Source organism: Cebidichthys violaceus, unplaced genomic scaffold (assembly GCF_023349555.1).
Source record: "Cebidichthys violaceus isolate CVI_PGR_0920_01 unplaced genomic scaffold, fCebVio1.0.p SCAF_12, whole genome shotgun sequence".
NCBI classification, from domain to species: domain Eukaryota; kingdom Metazoa; phylum Chordata; class Actinopteri; order Perciformes; family Stichaeidae; genus Cebidichthys; species Cebidichthys violaceus.
This window is the reverse complement of record NW_027176285.1, coordinates 16515521-16531591: the sequence shown is the minus strand read 5'-3', so window position 1 is coordinate 16531591 and position 16071 is coordinate 16515521. Positions and strand designations below refer to the sequence as shown.

At 44.5% G+C, this 16071-nt stretch overlaps 1 protein-coding gene across 1 annotated transcript in view; it reads left to right on the top strand.

Annotated features, from left to right (window-relative positions):
* Positions 1-2920: 2920 nt before the first annotated feature.
* arhgap24 (Rho GTPase activating protein 24) overlaps positions 2921-16071 on the top strand; it is a 53404-nt gene continuing 40253 nt past the window's right edge. The window contains exons 1-2 of the mRNA XM_068706786.1: positions 2921-3402; positions 11368-11592. Coding sequence (XP_068562887.1) covers positions 11383-11592 — 210 coding nt within the window. The 5' untranslated portion in view covers positions 2921-3402; positions 11368-11382. The remainder of the gene's footprint in view (positions 3403-11367; positions 11593-16071) is intronic.

Genomic DNA, 16071 nt, shown 5'->3' with positions numbered 1-16071 from the left:
GCAACTTGACCACATGAGGCTCCAGATTACCTTCTGAAAGCAGAGAAGCTTCAGTGTTAAGCTTTGGACAGATTCATGTACTGCTGCTGCCGCTTTGATCAATCCTTTGACAAATGCTGATAGAAGGTCCGAGTGTAACGTTGACCTCTCTCCTGCCTGTAGATCACACAGATCAATAGATGACGCGTTGAGCCTGACCCAACCGCCTCCATAACCCGACCAGGGTGGACTCACATCACGGCACACGCGCCACCCGTTCCCAATCTCTGTTTGTGGCTCTGTAAATAAACCGACTCTCATCCCGGTGATTCGATTTTGAGGAAGTAATTACTGTTGACACATCAGCAACCTCCTACAGAGATTGGAATTTCCCTCCCTTATTAGTGAGAACATTTTCCAGGACCAGGTGCTTGTTGGTGACACATTGAGGTTGTGTAAGGCTCCTGCATCTGTCTTGTGATAATGTAAAGTTTACCGTTCATGTTTATTATAGGTAGGAAAACAGACTTTAGTGGTGAATATTCCATTTCTAATACATTTTGTGTTTGTCTTTATATATGTCTTTATATTTGTCTTTATATATGTCTTTATATTTGTCTTTATATATGTCTTTATATATGTCTTTATATGTCTTTATACATGTCTTTATATACGTCTTTATATACGTCTTTATATATGTCTTTATATACGTCTTTATATATGTCTTTATATTTGTCTTTATACATGTCTTTATATATGTCTTTATACATGTCTTTATATATGTCTTTGTACATGTCTTTATATATGTCTTTGTACATGTCTTTATATATGTCTTTGTACATGTCTTTATATATGTCTTTATACATGTCTTTATATATGTCTTTGAACATGTCTTTATATATGTCTTTATACATGTCTTTATATATGTCTTTATACATGCCTTTATATATGTCTTTATGTCTTTATATACGTCTTTATATATGTCTTTATATATGTCTTTATACATGTCTTTATATATGTCTTTATACATGTCTTTATAAATGTCTTTATACATGTCTTTATATATGTCTTTATACATGTCTTTATATATGTCTTTATACATGTCTTTATAAATGTCTTTATATATGTCTTTATACATGTCTTCATATATGTCTTTATACATGTCTTCATATATGTCTTTATACATGTCTTTATACATGTCTTTATATATGTCTTTATATATGTCTTCATATATGTCTTTATACATGTCTTTATATATGTCTTTATATATGTCTTCATATATGTCTTTATACATGTCTTTATATATGTCTTTATATATGTCTTCATATATTTATACATGTCTTCATATATGTCTTTAAACATGTCTTTATACATGTCTTTATATATGTCTTTATACATGTCTTTATATATGCCTTTATACATGTCTTTATATATGTCTATATGTCTTTATATATGTCTTTATGTCTTTATATATGTCTTTATATATGTCTATGTCTTTATATATGTCTTTATATTTGTCTTTACATATGTTTTTATATATGTCTTTATGTCTTTATATATGTCTTTATACATGTCTTTATATATGTCTTTATGTCTTTATATACATCTTTATACATGTCTTTATATACGTCTTTATATATGTCTTTATACATGTCTTTATATATGCCTTTATACATGTCTTTATATATGTCTTTATACATGTCTTTATATATGTCTTTATGTCTTTATATATGTCTTTATGTCTTTATATATGTTTTTATATATGTCTTTATGTCTTTATATATGTCTTTATATATGTCTTTATACATGTCTTTATATATGTCTTTATGTCTTTATATACATCTTTATACATGTCTTTATATACGTCTTTATATATGTCTTTATACATGTCTTTATATATGTCTTTATACATGTCTTTATATATGTCTTCGTCCCTTTCCTCCCTTCTGTGTCAGATGCTTTGAAGTCTCTTCCATCCTTTTCATTTTCTATACAGTTCTTTCTTTCCTGCAACTTTTCTGAGTTTTATAATTACACATAAAAATGTAATTTTCATTTTTTACGGCTTTCCTGACGCCGGAATCTAAACGAGGGAAACATTTTTTTCCTTTCATTTGCCCGCCCTCTCGTCATAAATCAATAGTCCAGGTCTGGTGATGGAGCAGGTTGTGAGGAGTCGGTACGGAGCTTAATGACTGCATGGTTGAACTCTGGAATATAAAACAATCTGAAAACGTCTGAATGTGAAAGTAGCTCTGAATTCCTCACATCCATGACCACAGCGTAAAGGATTCCATGTTGTCTCCATTTATTACACACGCGTTATTTTTGTATATAGCACAGAAAATGAAAAATGCTCTTCTTCAGAAGGAGCCGCTGCAGGACTATGGAACAGGAAGACATGTTAGACCACTCCCACGTAAACAAGATGCACTCTCCACTGGTGTGTGTACAGCTGGGCTCGCACCAAAGTGTCATTAAATAAATGTTTGTCGAGCTGCGAGCACGCACTCGTTTGTATACGACATCTTGAAGACGCCTTAAATCTGGGGCAGCTTTCTGTGTTTGTGTGTGAAATTACTCACAGATGATTTATGGGGGAACTCGTGATTTATATTCCACAATATGAACTACAGGAAACTTTGGGAATTTCTTGGCCGTTAGCATTTTGAGCGGAGTGGAACACAGCGTGAGAGTTTTTAGAAAACTGCCAGTTGCTTGTGTGCAATCTGAAACACGAGAGAAATTCAGCCGCACTGCTGGAGCTGCTCAGCCAGAGAGCTCTCATCTTGAGACTTCCTAAAACATGCTCTCACACACACACACACACACACACACACACACACACACTCACTTCCCCCTCCCTCTCTCCTCCCTCCTGCTCTCTGTAACCAACACACACAGTGTTCTCAGACGGAGTGTGAGTGTCTCACCGGCCGGGATGACTGGAGGAGTTGGGTCTGCATAGGCTGCAGTGTTAGGGGAAAGTGTGTGTGCATGTGTGTGTGTGTGTGTGTGTGTGTGTGTGTTTGTGTGTGGGTGAGTGCATGTGTGGGTGTGCATGTGTCTGGGAGGGACTCCTGCCCCGTGTGTGACTGTGCTGACCGCGAAAGCCCTCCTGTTCTCAGCGGAGACTTTCTCAGCATGCAGATGGTGTGAGCAGTCAGGGGAAAAGTTTACACCGGCTCGTCTGAGCCTCAGCGAACTCAATCCACTCTGCACACACGGAGTTGGTTTAGTGTGGTGCTGCTGGTGGTGGTGGTGCTGGTGGAGCAGCAGCAGCAGCTGAGCTGAAGTGCAACTTCTCGCTGGTGTCTTAGCAGGATCTATGTTGACTGATTACCTGACACTGGATTGGATACCACAGGTGTGCATCGCCACACGTCAGAGCTGAGGGACTCGACGAGGCTGTGCGTTTGAAAGGTGAGTCTGCTCTTTGAGTTCTACAGAATGCTGTTTGCCTCTCTGAGGTGTTCTTCTATTATGTGGCAACGTCCCCCATCGTTCTAGACATCTCCACTCACTTTGTTCACGGAAGAGGAGTGTGAAGATGCTGTCGGAGAATCGTCTGGCTCTCTGGTCCAAACCTTAGAGGGGCTGATTGACACTTCAAGTGGTGTAATTCGTATTCTAAGCAGGTATAACTGGAGCATGAACTTCATATCAGATTGCAGAAGTAACCTCACATTCTCAAGCGTGTAGCAGTGTTTGGTGCAGCTGTGATGATCCGTCTGAGTACTTCCAGACATTTCTAATGGGTTCGATCACTGATGGTTGGTTTGATGTGATTTATCTCCACTGTGTAGTGACACAACTCCTCCAGCTGTGTCGTAACTGTCCTGAGCATGGAGCAGAGATGCACCAGAGGAAATACGTTATTTATAGACGTGTCACACCTGGGTGGGATCTGAGAAAACATACTCACTGCTGCCATCTTCATCCAAAGTATATTAGCTTCATTGTTCGCCTGAAGCGGCATACCTGAAACAGCGATTTACTGTAAGTCACCACAGCAATGACAGCTGGATAGCAAACGTTTTCTCTACTTTTCGGGGTAGATTTAGTCATGTAATTAATATTCAGGGCACTCGTTGTGCTGCTGCTCTGTTACATCAGCATTTCGTAATTCTAATGCAGGACAATAAAAGGATGGAAACGACAAGGCGGTTGATAAAATGGCAGGGAGGACGGAAAAGACATCTCCGCGACTTGTTTCCCCCACCTGCCGCGTTAATGGAAAAGGACGACATGGAAGCAAACAAGGCATGAGCTGAGGTAGAAGCGGGGAAGATATGATGACCCCCGAGTGCCAGGAATGTCTGCAGTGCACAAGCTGTGCTGCTGGAAAGACCAGGGATCAGGTTCCCCGTGTCAGCTGCTGCACTCCACCTTTCCCCCCCCCCCCGGTCCAGCTCTGTGATATCTGTTTATTGAGACGGAGAGAGGGAGGGATGGAGACGAGCAGGACTGAGACTGCAGCAGAACTGGAGTTGAGGTGAAATCAGAGAATTCAGGAAGAGTTTGAGTGAGTTAACGTGAACATGTGTAGCTGCTCCTTTAACATCTGCTAGTCCACAAAGAGAATCTACAGTAAGGTGACATTTATGAAGGTTAAACTGCAACAACAACAACAACAACCATAGCACCTCTGGGGAAAACGACTATGACCACTGAGGAGCATCTTGGATCTTGTTTTGTCGGGGAGATAGATACGCCCCCTGTGTTCACCTTACCGCATGACAAAGGGCGGCCACATCAGCGGCATGGTTCACTCAGTGGCAGCAGCGTGTCAAACACATGTAGAATGAGTCAGTGGCCGACGAGAAGGCTTCGGTCCCGCTGCTCCACAGGGCCGCTGCTCAGTTCACCAGACATACGGTGACACATGGCGAGGAGGAAAATGGAGAGGGAGGGGTGGCGACGCTAGTGATGGGATAGTGAGCGTATCATACCAAAAGGGCTGCATTGTAGACTATGAAGGGGGGGGGGGGCACATATGGTGTCTAAATCTGTGTGGAGACAAAATAGACACTGACTCATCACATTGATTCACACAGGAAAGCCGGGGAGTTTATTTGGCGTTTCAGCAGCGGGGGGGGAAAAGCAGAATTTGTCTCTGAGAAGCAATCCTTCTGTGTTTGTGGTACATTACGTCGCCCCCCCCCCCCGTCTTCTCCTCCTGCTTTCATCCATCCACCTCTCTCTCTGTGACTCACGGAGGGCTGTGTGGGCTAGAGACCGATGGTGGACTACTTCATGACGAAGGATGGCTTCTCAGATCGTGACCTCACCTCAACCCCCTTCAGCAGCGTAAATCATAACAGACCTGACTTGTGCGTGTGTTGGACGGATCAATGGCTAATTCATTTTTTCTTCACGTGTGTGTGTGTGTGTGTGTGTGTGTGTGTGTGTGTGTGTGTGTGTGAGTGCTTCCATCTGCGAGCGCTCAGAAGCCCTTCCTCTTTCACATCCTATCCAGCGAGCAGAGAAACGTGCCCTCCTCTCACCTCTGAGGCTGTTCAGCAGGAACAGAAGCAGCCTGCTCTCGAGGTCGCAGCGCTGCTAGCGGGGGGTTATATTTGTCTTCAACACATGTGGGTCATTGGGGCCCTAATGTGCAGACTTTAAGGGGCAAAGCTGCTCAGGGTTATTAAAAGGGTTGACATCAGTGGCTGGCAAAGAGAAGTTCATGTTTCCTCTGTTGCATTCTTTTAGATGCACGCACAAACACATGATAATCCCTCTCTCTATGAATTCAACCTTCTCCATCAGACTTGATCAGAATGACCCGTGGCACTGTTTGGACCCTCCGTCGTGACTTTTCTGCTCAATGCGCCGCTGACCTTTGCATCATCCAAGAAAAGTTGGCGCAGGCTTTACTGGCAAGCAGCGGGCCCAATGTGGAGCAGAGCAGCTGCTGAACATGCAGAATAACCGGAGACTGAAGACGGACAGATGGTAATGGCATTGTTTGCCACATGTTACAGGACAAGAATAAATGTCTGCCATTCATCAGCGAATCATTAAGCCTTCAGACGGAACACTGAAAACATTTATTATGAACGCAAATTGCACATTACTTTGAGTTTTCCTCAACAACATGTTTTGGAAAAATGTGATTTATTAATAATCCTCAGCTAACAGTTTGTAAACCGCTCTTCCCCTGAAGAGCTATTGTCCAATCAGGGTTTGGCTTAACTGTAAATGACTGCCTGTCAACGTTTGGAGTCCTCCACATGTTGAAGAGGTGTGTGTGGAGCCGTATGGTAGGGAGGCTAACGTTAGCTCAACTAGACGGCTACGGCTGAATACGTGGGAATCGAAGTCGGCTGAGTGCAGCTTTCTCTGGCCACTTCCTGCGGTCCCAGAAGACTTCCTGCCACTGTCCCTACCCGACACCACATTGTTTTTGGGCAGTTTGGGCAACAGTCTGTAAAGTCCCAACTCTGAGAATTGAGCGCTCTTCTTTATGCGGGCCAACCCCCCCCCCCCCCCCCCCCCCCCCCCCCCCCCACAAACAACTCTTCCCTTGCATCAACTTTAATTTCCCAGAGGAAGAGCCAGACTCAATATCCTTTCCTCCAAAGCAGCTCAATTCAAACAAAGACGTGTCAAACAGCAGTTCAGGCTTTCTGTGCGCGGAAAAGCTTCGGTTCTTCCCAACAAACACAAACCTGCTGCTGCTGTGAGACAAGTCCTAGATGGACAAGAAGGTCTGCATTTCACCCATTTTACAATGTCGTCAAGCTCCTCTTCTGGTTCAGACCTCCAGATATCCTCCTGTCCTCTGTGGACGGGTGTCATGTTACTCGTGATGCAGCCAACATATGGTGCTTCTGGCATCAATTACACAAGAGAGAAAAGAGACTTCACTGATGTGTAAAGGTTGCTATCACTGCATGCTGAATTATCCCAAACAGTTCATCATGCCACACCACTCGACAGAACCCAGAACCCCCCCTTCTTTTTTCCTTTTTTTTCACCACGCATACGTTCATCATCACAAGTATCAGTTTACATCAAATGGCCGTGTCGCAGGAAACAATCTAAAAAGGATTTATCGTACAATCCGGTGCCTTCTTGGCTGCTCTGAGCACAGCTTTCATCGCTGAAGACACGTCCAGTAGCTGTATTTTATGGCTGCGCTGACAGACGCATATTTTCAAAGCAGCCAGAAGACGCCCCTGATCCCGGGATGGCCTGGCTCAGCATCCATTTCACTGATGGACACAGGCTGACCGAGAATACTAATACCAGGGCCAAAATGGAAACAAAAAGATTTGCAACCCCTCGTTGAAAAGTCACACCATCCATTTATTTTCTTTTACTATTGTACTCTTTTTTTTGTATTCCATTGCCACAAAGCTGCAAATACATCGCATCCTGCTAAGAAATTACAGTGCATGCATGCCACAAAGCCTTAGGGAGCTGATTCGTGACTATCTTTGCGTTGTCCTTTTCGAGTGTTTGTGTGTGTGTGTGTGTGTGTGTAAGTGTGTGTGTGTGTGTGTGTGTGTGTGTGTGTGTGTGTGGCTGTCTGTGCTGTATACTGAGCCGTTGTTTTTTAGTAGTGAAGGTCAGGGTGTCTCTCCTCGCTGACTTCTTAGTTCGGTCAAAGTTGTCAGGCGTGCGGTGAGAAATATTCTGGGATATTGTTGAACTGAAGAGAGAGACGGGAGCGTTAATTACCGCTCTGGAGGAGAAGCGCTCCGTCACGCTGCCACGGCCATTTTTCTAGAGATCAGACTTGACGTCGTCACCAAACTTAAAGAAGAACATTGCTTGATTTGTAGTTTGACAGACATGTATGGAGATGTTTTAACGAGGATCTTGAGGCGTCTGTGTTTAAATAGATTGCACTAGAAATGTGTCACCTGTCTTGTAAAGTTGTATTTCTTTGTTTTAAGTGTTCCCCTTTCAACCTCGATGTTATGATGGGGAAATGTTTTATATATCTGCTTATTTTGGAGACTGGGGCGCCAGGGACAGCTCACGCTACTCGCCGCACACATGGAGCACGCACACCTGCACACACAGGTGCTTTACGGGGACACAGACTGCACCCCTGGGAGGCTGTTTTCAATGTGCTGAATGGACAAAAACAGTCTGCTAGTGATGTGCTTTTGCAGAGACTTTGCAGTTGCATCATAAATGTGCTTGCAGCCATATCTGGCATCATCAGGAGGTTCACTGGAGAATTGTCTGCAAAAAAAGAATGGCATCATATAAAATCCAGGTTTGAAAAATAGATCAACTAGCATGACTTTAGCCCTGGTTGGGTTGTTGCTCTTACTAATCAGGGACATTCATCTGCAGACAAATCTAGTTGCTTTACTAAGTAGCTCACTGGGGGAGGAGGCAGTTAATAAAACACTTCTTTTCTTGTTTTTGGCAAAAAGTCGACATCCAGAGTAGCTTTGTATCGCTCCTCTGTTTACTGTCCTGTCTCCAAACCAGTAACGGTGTTTTATAGTGTCGTTGGAGCATTTTCTCTCAGCTTTAGGGTTCAAAGAGATGGAAAGAAAGACAGGAGGAAAAGTAATCGCGACAGTCTGTCACCCACTTTCTTACATAGACAAGTGTGTGTAGTGTGTGTGTGTGTGTTCGTCCACATATACAGCGTTTACGTTCTTCTTTTAGCCGACATTTAATTAATACAGGCAAACTTTTAGCAAGCTATTCATACAGAGTCCCTGCCTGGTGCCAGGCCCAAGTACAGGTGCAGCTTTAATAAGTAGCAGCCCTGTGTCCTCATCCCCATCCCCCGCCTGAAGGACCAGACACACCCCCAGCTGAAGGAGAGGTGAGCAGCACTGTGCTGACAGTTGGTGGTAGCTCACATTTCTGTAATGGTCTTACTACAAATGGGATTATATTATAACGGCACGTTTCTTATTCAGGGTATCAGTCTTTAAAAGCATCAAATGTTGCATTTCACTAACTTGCAGAATGCTGCTTGCATGTCTGCACCGTGTTATATTTTCACAGCTCACTAATTCTGCAAGAGAGTCTGCAGAGGTAGAGTTATTTAAAGTTTGAAGGAGTCGATGGTGGAGGTGTGAACCACACCGATCCACACCTCTTGCTTGGCCAAAAGTCTGAAATGTCTTCTCCCGTTGGTCATCTTCCACTGCCTGTTTGAAAGCAGTTCATCTTCATATCGTTTCATAAAATATATGATTCATTACTTCATGGCTGTTGTTAACACATCACTTCCCTATGATTCTGTTTCATGATATTTCTGCTGGAACTCACAGCGGGAACATAATATTTATAATGAGTAACTTTCTAAAGGTCACAATCCATCATGCCGCTCCTGCGAGGGCCAAGAAACACTAGCTTTTCTGCTAATCTTTTTCCACTTGTCTGTTGATTTATAGATTTATAGATGATTATGCTTCCTGTCCCTGTGTGGCAATTCATTACCACTGGATTAGACCACAGTGTAATGTCCATTTCAAATGGTGTTTCTGCTCTTTATTCACATTAAGAAACCCCATTAAGTTATTCACCATTTCACTTTGCAGCAGCAGGCCGGTCCTAGTGCTGCTAACTGGGCCCTGTGCTGGAGGCATGACGTTGTAAAGGGGCTGTGGCACCAGACTGGCAGCACGGCAGGTGACTCCATCAACCCTAGACTGTGATTGATGCTGTGTGTGTGTGTGTGTGTGTGTGTGTGTGTGTGTGTGTGTGTTAAGGCCAAGAGAATCACATGTGTACGAGGCAGCAGGGATACAGACGTATTCCCTCTAATATAAGTGTCAACTGTTCCCAGAAAATGAAGAATTTTCCGTAGCTCAGATGACAGCTTTCACCGCTGTTCTAATGAAAGCACTGCTCACTTTGTTCCCCTCATAGGTCCAGCATTAAAGTGGTGCACAGATGAAGTAGAGACACTATGAGGTGAAGGCCTTCATGCTATTTTTCTTCAAGCAGAGTGGTGAGCGTGTCTGTGCATGCACATGCACATGCGTGCAGGACCCGCTTACCTGGACTGTGTGCGTGGGACCAGAGATAGTTTTGAACTCGCAGCAGCAGCAGCAGCAGCCCTGCTGCACTTGCCCCACTGCTGCCTGGAACGCTGCCGGGCTGCATCTGGTCCTCATCTGGACCCGTGGGCTGTTTGGACTTCCACCAAGGCAAGCTCAGCCAGAGCCACTGACAACATGGCGATGCTTAGCGCTGACAGCGGCAGTCCGTGGCGGCGGTAGCGTGTGTCACTGAATGACGCAGAGATTTAAACAATCTGTCACGCGTGTGGAAACAATACGTGTGGAAACAATACGTGTGCGCTGATTTGGTGCACGGTGTCGTTTCTGAGTGCACTCACGTTTGTACTATATGCATATGTGTGAAAGGATATGTGTTTATGAGTATGTAACCGTATAGAAACTTTGGGGGCGCAGGGAGGCCTAGTCTTTAACAGGAGCACCCTTTGCTTCAGAGGGTCAAGGAAGGTCTGCCCCTGTTGACGTGCCTTTGAGCAAGACAGCGGATTAATACCAGGAGTGCTGTTCTTTAGGTGAGCACTGTGTCGTAGAAAGCGGAATGTCTATTTGGAGGATTAATGAGGAAACGTGTTATTGTGAAGTAGTCTTCTTTGAACCTCTATTTGCAGCCTGCTGCTCAGGAAACACTTGTTATCACGTGTGTTCCAGCCATCGTGTGCTCTGGGTTGACTTTGACATCTGGTATTGTCTCATGGCAACAGTCGACTCAGCGACAGCAGTCCTTTCATAACGCGGTGCTTTGACGTGCTAATATGCTCATTTTGACAATGTTAGCAAGCTCATGCAGAGCGAGCTGGATGTCTATCTGGTTCACCATCTTAGTTTAGTGTTTTATGATCATTTCATTTGATGATATCATATTTGATAATTAGCACTAGACCCGAAGTACAACCCACTGCAATGTGCAGCGGTTTTATCAACCAGATAGTAAAGACACCAGCAAGTTTAAGTTCATAGTAGAAACCCAAATTAAACTTCAAAACAGATAGAAAGATGGAAGGGTTCAAGGGGACTGAGAGACTCAATGCTACCCAGAGACGAGGGAGCGTGGCGGGCCGACGTGTGTAGGTGGGCGACACCAGATGAAGGAGGTTAGAGGTTTGGTCTGTGGTCTTGTTATCTGCTTTATGAATTCCTCCTCCCACACTTCCCCTTCTCTTCTCGTCTCCTTGCACTCAACGCTCAGTTTCACAACGCCCCATGACCAGTTCAGTTGTAAATATTCATATTGAATTTGAAAAGAGAGCATTTATGAATTCTGCAGCATCTGTTTGTAACATGTTGTAATTGTTGGTCTTATGTTCATCTTTTCGCCTTCTTGGAACTCACAACTTCTGCAAACCTAAGCAGATTTTGTTTTGCTTTTATCTCTTTACAGATTAGAGTCGCTGCGATGGACGAGCAGTGTGTGTCCCAAGGCAGTCCCCAGCGTGGTGGAGGTCCGGCCGGCGCAGAGACCCAGAGGCAGGGGCGGCCCAGTGTCGTCAGGTGCGGGTGGCTCAGGAAGCAAGGGGGGTTTGTCAAGACGTGGCACAGTCGCTGGTTCGTCCTGCGAGGGGACCAGCTCCACTATTACAAAGACGAGGAGGAGACCAAGGTCCTGGTAAGACCGCCAACGCCCTGACAGACTGAACTCAACTCATTTTGAAAGCACAGCATCATATGCAACACATTTCACTGACTGCAGCGTCTCTTAAGGACAACAATTATTAAATGCCAAGTCCTTTAATCATGTATTAGTACTATTGTAATATAATGTATTCATATTGTGCATTATCAAACACCAGAAGTAAGTAAATCACACAAAAACAACCAGTGAGTTTGCGCTGCTACACAACTATGTACTCAACAAAGACAGTACAGACTCTTGTGAGCTGATCAGGCTGTAGATGGACGTGGGTCCAGCAGTCGACTCTCTTGTCAGCTTATGAAACAGGACGAGTGTCGACACTCACTGCCAGCACTGATCAGATCAGGACGGCGCACGCTGCAGGGGACGATACCTGGGAGTGGTCTGGCTCCCGGGCGCTGTGTTGGCTGCTGCTGCTGCTGCTGCTGCTGCTGCTGCTGCACCTGTTCCTGGTCAGGCTGTTTCATTTTGAACAAGTTGAGCACGCTTGACTATTGCCACACAGAGACACAAGAGGGGAAGAGTCCCATCTGGACACAAAGCCCTTTGCCCGGTCCAGCACATGGACAGATGTTAATTAGCCTGACATTCATTGAAGGTTAGGGAGTCCGGTGATTGGGGCCTCATGGTAAACGTTGTGAAGGATTGGTTTGGTCGAGGCAACAAAACTCCTCTTTGACTTTTGGGTTCACTGAGCAGCGTTCTCCTGCCTGATAGTCCGGTGTATCCTGGACCCGTCACTGGTTAGACTTCTTAGTATTTCATACCAGGTAACCTCAAATAACGGTCTCTCATTATACGACCTCACCTGTTCTGCGCGTCGCTCGTTGAACTACGTCACCAGCTCTGACCGGATGTAAAAACGTCTCCGTTCAACGTATCCGTGGTTTGCAGAAACGTACAAGCCAAAAAGATTTCCTTTGCCACTACAGCCTATATGTCACATGTTTATTTTAAGGTTAAGAACTAAAAGCTTACTTTTATGAATATATGAATACTCTTCTGTACACTTGCAAACTAAAGGACCATCTATGGTTCCTGTAAGTATGGTATTTTGTGTTCATATATGTTTTTGTGAATGTTTAGCCCGTCACATGGAAAGAATCAAGAATCAACGTTCAAAGTGCCTCGTCTCTGAAACAATGGACACCGTGGGGGGGGGGGGGGGGGGAGCAGAGCAGAGCAGATGCAGCTCACAGCCAAATGATCTGATCACATGACTATAAGTCAAAGTCAACCCTTGTGAAGCTTGCTGTCGCTGCAGTCGGCACACAAAGCTGAAGAAGAGGAGACAATGAGTGATGCGGACAAGAAGGCCGTCTCTAACGTTACTGTAGCCGGGCAGCCGCTCTCACTGAGCATGTGCAGACCGGACAAAGAGGCAGACAGACAGACAGACTTTTCATTCTCACTGCAAAGACAAATCACAGACATGTGGACGAAAAGGGATGAAGGAGTTAATTTCTTCTTTTTGTTTCTAACAAACTGTCAAAGTTGAACTCACAACTGGGACTCGGAGAAGTTAGAATGTGTTGTGACCGATTCCTGTTCCTTCTGTTTTAAGGCTGTTCAGGGATCAGTTGGCTAGGATTGGGTGTCGGGGAGCAACTGAATACAGATTACAAGTGATATTAAAGGAGCAGTTCATCTTGGGGGAAAGGCCTATTTGATTTCTTGCAGAGAGAGATGTTACAGTCACAAGTTACAGTAGGATTCTTGATTCCAATTTATTGAAAATCAAGCTGTCAGATTTGAATAAATGAGTTCCTGATCTCGGGGGACTACCCAGGTATTTAGAGCGTCACCCTTTTACATTAAGCTCTTTTCACAGCAGCCGCTTTGACGCGTGATCGCAGGATAAACACAGGTGTGGCTGATCGAGTTAATTATGGGCCCGTTCTAATTAGAGCGTCACGGTCGCTCCAGTGAGCCAGCATGCAGGATACCAGGCACCCGACCAACCCGAATGGATCAGGTCCGTAAGCAGTGTTATTAATTACACCTGTGTTTACCCTGCGACCACTTGTCAAAATGGCTGCTGAGAAAATAGTGGAAGCCAGCTGTTTCACACCAGAAAGCTCTGTTCTTTGTCTGCAAAGAATACACAGAGGACCACAGCCATCGCTAGTATAGTATCCACCCAAACAATATCCTCTTTTTCCAGAGGAATCTAGAACACTTGAGCACAACAGAAATGTTCATTCTGCTCCTCTACCCACACATCTTCGTCTGGCTGATTTCCCGGCACGCTCAGCTCAGCCAAAGCCAAAACCAAAGCCAAAGCCAAAGCCACACCAGCAGCAGAAGTCTCAGAAGGTTAAAGATCCAGACCTGAAGGCGGGCCGCTGGCCAGATACGTGGAGAGGAGATACTCTTCACTGCTATTTCTGGGCAGCTCCGGTTCTTAAGTTAAAACAGGAGCACCGGGTTGTTGTGCCTCAGTTGTTGGTGCTGTGACTATCCTGAGGGAATGATGCAAACGATGTGGAGCACTTCTTTATAATCATTTACAGACACTGACAGTGAGCAAATTTGTTTCCCTTTTAAATAGTCTTGCCATCTATATTTACCCACCAAGAAATATTATTCATTAATGTCCCTAATGTACCTTTCTTCAGCTACTCTTTGATATTTCGTCTATTCTCTCCTACTCATCAAACAAAGCCAGCATAGATTTCAGAATCCTAGAGCTGTTACTTTTTGGCAGAGAAAGGTACATGTGAATGAAACTAGGTCAGACTCAGAGCGGTGCGTTCAACGTCCTTAAATCTTTGCGACCTCCAAAAACAACATCCTATGAAGACACGGCACCCAGCAGGGAACAGGAGTACTGGTCTGGAGCTCCCGACGTCCCGACAGACAGAATACATGGAGGACGAATAGGACAGAGCTGAAGCTGTTCCCATAACCTTTGACCCCGACGTTCACGAGGCACGTCTCTCACCTCTTACCTGTTCAGTGGACTTAAATCTCCCTGCTCTGAACCACAGAACCCGGCGGTGTGAAGCCCGATCTGGATCAGCTATTAATTAGTTCTCTCACTTGCCGTGACGTCTCCATTTGTTTCCTGTCACATTAGCCTAATTGCTGCCTCCTCAGTGGGAGCAGGAACATCTGGAAACACAGATGCTGATTAGACATGAACAGTCGCAGACTTAAACACCAAGGCCATGTCTTCTTTTCCTCTTGTGCTCCGCCCCTCCCTACTTAATACTCACTTAATTACCTGGTATAAAAAGTAATACTTACAGTACTGTTAATATTATATTGCTTTCACCAGTTTCTGGTGATTGTACGTCCAATATCCACGGTCAGCTCTGTTTTTGGTCTCCACCACCTCATGAGGGAAACATCTGGCTCTTTAGCAGCTACATGCTACTCTACGCTCTGTTTAACCTCACAATAAAATACCCTCACAATGAGAATCAGTTGAAGCAGCGCTGGTGTTTGTTGTAGGAATGCTGTACTATGCGTGCACCATTAGTGTGTTCATGTGTAATACACAACACACAGTAGGTACTCTGTTCTGAACGGGTCCTCGGAGCATAAAGGAGCAGCTCTGCCACTAATAATGTAATACAGACATAAGAGGAGCTTTGGCTGCTGCTCAGAGGAATTCTGATGTTTGCAGATAACATTATTAGAAAGAGTGCATTATTATTGTCAGCATGGGACCGTGTTGTGACCGATGCAGTCCGGCCAAACCTCTCTGAGCAACGCCTGGAATCTGAAGAACGGGAGTCAGATGGAGGTGAAGGGTCACCGAAACGCATGCGTCGGGTAACAACGTACGGCACGTGTGGGCTCAGCGTCAACATGCCACCGGCCTGCCCTTACTCGCCCGTGGAGATGTATGCACACACGCACAAGCATGCATGTACTCACTCACACACACACACACACACACACACACACACACACACACACACACACAGATGCATGCTCTCAGGTTTCATCTGGCTGAGCCATAAACAAAGACAGGATTCATTCCGTGGGTGAAATGGTTTTGATTATTGTAATTTAAACCACTTAGCATTAAATCTGTATTCCAGTGAAGTAAGTGAGGTAACATTATGAATGAATGAATGAGAGAATTGTGAATGAATACATTGAACCAATTTTATTGTATTATAATGTAAGAAGAGATAAAAAAACACGTATTAAAGTGTAATTAGGACATTGCGATTCTAGTCACAAGTCTTACAAGTTAGTTGATAAATATTCATAGCACCAGGTCTGAACTCAAAATGATGTGAAGGAAAGTACTTTAATGAGAAATTGCAATAAATCAATAATGCAGCAACGCACTGAAAATCCTTTGTTTTCCCCGCTTGAGCTGGAAACCGCTTGACCTTGGCATTTAACGGGAGTAAATAAAATGCCACTGCGATTCTGTAATTATTCATACTGCACGACTGTGTCGCCTCCATGAAACATGAACACTGTACCGTT